Source organism: Salvelinus sp. IW2-2015, linkage group LG25, assembly GCF_002910315.2.
Source record: "Salvelinus sp. IW2-2015 linkage group LG25, ASM291031v2, whole genome shotgun sequence".
Lineage (NCBI taxonomy): Eukaryota > Metazoa > Chordata > Actinopteri > Salmoniformes > Salmonidae > Salvelinus > Salvelinus sp. IW2-2015.
In genome coordinates, this window is record NC_036865.1 from 18,608,892 (window position 1) to 18,614,176 (window position 5,285).

Here is a 5,285-nt window from a genome sequence, read left to right on the forward strand (position 1 = left end):
ACACACACACACACACACACAAGCACACACACACACAAGGACCAAATGAATCCGGACGTGTTAGACTAGATTGTTAAAGACATTGACCAGGTGCAAAGAGAAGCTGATCTTCATCATCATACTTTTTAATTTAATTAAAACATTTTATTTCACCTTTATTTAATCAGGTAGGCCAGTTGAGAATAATTCTCATTTACAACTGTGACCTGGCCAAGATAAAGCAAAGCAGTGCGACAAAACAACAACACAGAGTTACACATAAACAAATGTACAGTCAATAACACAATAGAAGAAATCTATGTACAGTGTGCAAATGTAGAAGAGTAGGGAGATAAGGCAATAAATAGGCCATAGAGGCGAAATAATTACAATTTAGCATTAACACTGGAGTGATAGATGTGCAGATGATGATGTGCAAGTAGAGATACTGGGGCGCAAAAGAGCAAGAAGATAAATAACAATATGGGGATGAGGTAGTTGGGTGTGCTATTTACAGATTGGCTGTGTACAGGTACAGTGATTGGTAAGCTGCTCTGACAGCTGATGCTTAAAGTTAGAGTTTAGAAGACAACCGAATGTTGCTATCTGGCAGGTAGCTTAGCGATTAAGAGCGTTGGGCCAGTAACCAAAAGGTTGCTGGTTTGCATCCCTGAGCCGACTAGGTGGAAAATCTGTTGATGTGCCCCAGAGCATTAACCCTAATTGCTCCTATATGTCTCTCTGGATAATGACTAAAATGTCTAAGATCCCACCCACAAACCAAATGAATTCCCTATAGAAACACAGCAAGATCATTACGCTGTCTTTGGAAGCCAGAGAACCAATCAGACTTTCTTTGTACAGTGATTAAGTATGAGTAAGATAGTCCCCTGTTTTGCAGTATAATCTGAAGGTCTTCAAGAACAAGCAGAGGCTGGACCATTAGAAAGGAGTTTTGAGGGATAAAGGAACATCAGATCATCACTATCTCGTTGTCTGTCTTTTTTATTTGGACATACAGTAGTGTTTGTACACTCACAGAGTGTGTTCTGTCCTGAATGTATTGACATTGATCGCTAGATGTTTCTGTTGAGGCTTACATTGGCGGTAAATGATAGACAAAGGCTTCTCACAGAATCCACATTACTGGCATTGATCCTGCTTTGTACACTGCACAGTAGGCATATATAAACAAATGTGTTTACCCAAAGTATACTTTCATTGAAACATTCTTACCATGCTTTCCACAAGCACTGATACAGTATACAGTGCCTACGGAAAGTATTCAGACCCATGGACTTTTTCCACATTTTGTTACGTTACAGCCTTATTCCAAAAAAAAAAAACTCAGCAATCTTCACACAATATCCCATAATGACAAAGCAAAAACAGGTTTTTGGAATTTTTTGCAAATGTATTACAAATAAAAACCAGATACCTTATTTACATAAGTATTCAGACCCTTTGCTATGAGACTCGAAATTGAGCTCAGGTGCATCCTGTTTCCATTGATTATCCTTGAGATGTTTCTATAAATTGTTGAGAGTCCACCTGTGGTAACATCAATTGATTGGAACTTGATTTGGAAAGGCACACACCTCTCTATATAAAGTCCCACAGTTGACAGCGTATGTCAGAGCAAAAACAAAGCCATGAGGTCGAAGGAATTGTCTGTAGAGCTCTGAGACAGGTTTGTGTCGAGGCACAGGGAAGAGTACCAAAAATGTTGGCAGCATTGAAGGTCCCCAAGAACACAGTGGCCTCCGTCATTCTTAGATGGAAGAAGTTTGCAACCACCAAGACTCTTCCTGAGCAATAGGGGGAGATGGGGGTTGGTCAGGGTGGTGACCAAGAACCCAATGGAGATAGGAGAATCTTCCAGAAGGACAACCATCTCTGCAGCACTCCACCACTCAGGCCTTTATGGTAGAGTGGCCAGACGGAAGCCACTCCTCAGTAAAAGGCACATGACAGCCTGCTTGGAGTTTGCCAAAAGGCACCTAAAGACTCTCAAACCATAAGAAACAAGATTCTCTGGTCTGATGAAACCAAGATTGAACTCTTTGGCCTCAATGCCAAGTGTCATGTCTGTAGGAAACCTGGCACCATCCCTACGGTGAAGCATGGTTGTGGCAGCATCATGCTGTGGGGATGTTTTTCAGAGGAAGGGACAGGGAGACTAGTCATGATCGAGGCAAAGATGAACGGAGCAAAGTACAGAGAGATCCTTGATGAAAACCTGCTCCAGAGCGCTCAGGACCTCAGACTGGGACAAAGGTTCACCTTCCAACAGTACAACAACCCTAAACACACAGCCAAGACAAGTCTCTGCATGTCCTTGAGTGGCCCAGCCAGAGCCCGGACTTGAACCCGATCTAACATCTCTGGAGAGACCTGAAAATAGCTGTGCAGTGACTCTCCCCATCCAACCTGACAGAGCTTGAGAGGATCTGCAGAGAAGAATGGGAGAAACTTCCCATATACAGGTGTGCCAAGCTTGTAGCATAATACCCAAGAAGACTGGAGGCTGTAATCGCTGCCAAAGGTGCTTCAACAAAGTACTGAGTAAAGGTTCTGAATACTTATGTAAATGTGATATTTCAGTTTCTATATTTTTTTTATAAATTAGCAAACATTTCTAAAAACCTGTTTTTCCTTTGTCATTATGGGGGTATTGTGTATAGATTGATGATGATTTTTTTTTTTAGAACAAGTCTGTAACCTAAGAAAATGTGGAAAAAGTCAAGGTGTCTGAATACTTTCCGAATGCACTGTATACACAGCATGAAAAACCTGGCTTTTCAATCTACGCAAATATATGTTTTTTCCTTCCTCTTTCAAACCCAACAAATCATGTTCAATTTGAGAGAAAAAGAAACAGGGAATGAGCGAGGGAGCACTCAATATTTCATAACGCTATCAGCCTAGAAAGTTTAGAGTTGGGCTTGTGATGAAATCCCCAAGTCTTAAAATAACCCATGGCTAAGAGGTTTGATCTCCCGTTCCTCTTTCTTGTTCTCCTCTCCAGGGTTACTGAAGTCCTTCGTTGTGAATGGAAGTTGTAAGGTCTCCTGCACTGGGAGGTTCACTCTGTTGCACAGGGTTTTACACCATCCAGACAATAGACAACACCACAGTATACGATTGTGTGTCATATTAAAGCAGGGAAGGATCTCTTTTATTGGCACAGAACAAAGACTCCCAAGGTCTTAACTGACCTTTTGTATGAATGGGTTTGTGTGAATAGTGGACTACTGGGAATAGTGCTAAAAGGGATTAACTGCGTGAAATTAAGTTTTACTGTAATGAGTTAATACATTAATTTAAATTTCCTAGTCTGATAGAAAGTGGGAGAAAGTATGTGATTGGAACAAACCCAACAAACCAAAATAAAAAAATGATAAACATGATTTGAAACAAGCTAATAAGAAAAGTGTTTTATATTAGTTTTGAAACATTCAGCCTACCATTATTGTAATAGCATGTAGGCAGCAGGAAGGCCATGTGAGAGGGCATGCTGCATATGGAAGACTGAGCTATGCTCTGTGTAGATACAGTCCTGGTGTCTGGCCTGAGGCCAGCTCTCTTGTCCTGTCAGCTTGGTCCCTGGGCTGCTACCAAAGAGCTGTCAGTTCTTTGTCCAGCTAGCAACTGTGATTAAGAACTTAACAGTAAAGACAACTTCTACTTCCCCAGTGAGGTGCAAAGGTAGCCAGAATAGAGCAAGGGTTGGGATTCGTGAGGGGATTGGGATTCATTGAGGTGGTTAAACCAATGGGATGTGTGTTATCTGCTTTCATTGGCTGTCATTCTGTCAAATTGACATTCATGTTGTTGTATTAGTTGCATAATACATTGAGTTGCACTAGCTGAAGCACATTGAAGGACGAGGATTTGTTTCCGTAAAAGATTTGAGAAATAACTTTTCACACAGTAGATGTTGTATTTTTTTCTCAGATGAACATAATAATGTTTCTGTTTTATTTGTAACCCTTGCAGTGCATTGTCGTTGGCACCACCGTCAATGTCTACATCATTATCTCCATTCCCATCATCATTATCATCATCAATGTCATCACCACCAACTCTAGCAATCAGCGTCTATTGCCATGATATGTTGCTCAGTCCGTACTCCCTCAGTATGGTTGCAAGCTGTGCGGCTGATGTAGCATTTAGATAGAGGACCATGTTACTATGCTAGAGGCAGCTCTTGTTGCCTTGGTGACCAGCTCATCTATTTGTATGGCCAGTTCCCTGTGCTTCTTAAAAGTGAGTGAGTCATGTGTGCCAACTATGGTGATTAGATTTGTCATCACACACCAATTTGTGTTTTCACTGAAGATAATAGATTGTTTAATTATATTGCTGACACTCCCTCTCCCTTCTCATCTCCCTATCCCTTTCTCTCTCTCTCAGTTGGCAACTTGGGACTCAACTCGTGGGCTGAACGGTAGTCTAAAGGAGAGTCGGATAGAAAACGGCATGCAAGGAGTGACGGTCAAAGTGGTAACATTACTGGTAAGTGCTTTCTCCCTACCAACTCCCTACCAACTCCCTACCAACTCCCTACCAACTCCCTACCAACTCCCTACCAACTCACTGCCAACTCACTGCCAACTCCCTTGCCGAACTCACTGTCAACTCACTGGTCAACTCCCTACTAACTCCCTGCCAACTCACTGTCAACTCCCTACCAGCTCACTGCCAACTCACTGCCAACTCCTACCAACTCCCTACCAACTCACTGCCAACTCACTGTCAACTCACTGCCAACTCCCTGCCAACTCACTGCCAACTCACTGCCATCTCCCTGCCAACTCACTGCCAACTCACTGCCATCTCCCTGCCAACTCACTGCCAACTCACTACCAACTCACTACCAACTCCCCTACCAACTCCCCTACCAACTCACTTCCAACTCTCCTACCAACTCACTGCCAACTCACTGCCAACTCAACTTGCCAACTCACTGCCAACTCCCTACCAACTCCCTGCCAACTCACTGCCAACTCACTGCCATCTCCCTACCAACTCACTGCCAACTCACTGCCAACTCACTGCCAACTCCCTACCAACTCCCTACCAACCTCCTGCCAACTCACTGCCAACTCACGTCAACTCACTGCCAACTCCCTACCAACTCACTGCCAACTCACTGCCATCTCCCTGCCAACTCACTCCAACTCATTGCCAACTCACTGCCATCTCCCTGCCAACTCACTGCCAACTCACTGCCAACTCACTGCCAAATCATTGCCAAATCACTGCCAACTCACCTGCCAACTCACTGCAACTCACTGCACAAA

At 43.2% G+C, this 5,285-nt stretch overlaps 1 protein-coding gene across 2 annotated transcripts in view; it reads left to right on the forward strand.

The window, feature by feature from the left end:
- Positions 1–5,285, forward strand: part of LOC111952067 (glutamate receptor ionotropic, delta-1) — a 392,217-nt gene that overhangs the window by 350,829 nt on the left and 36,103 nt on the right. For both annotated transcript variants that reach the window (XM_070434970.1, XM_023970525.2), the window contains exon 9: positions 4,396–4,497. In XM_070434970.1, the coding sequence (XP_070291071.1) occupies positions 4,396–4,497 (102 nt within the window). The remainder of the gene's footprint in view (positions 1–4,395; positions 4,498–5,285) is intronic.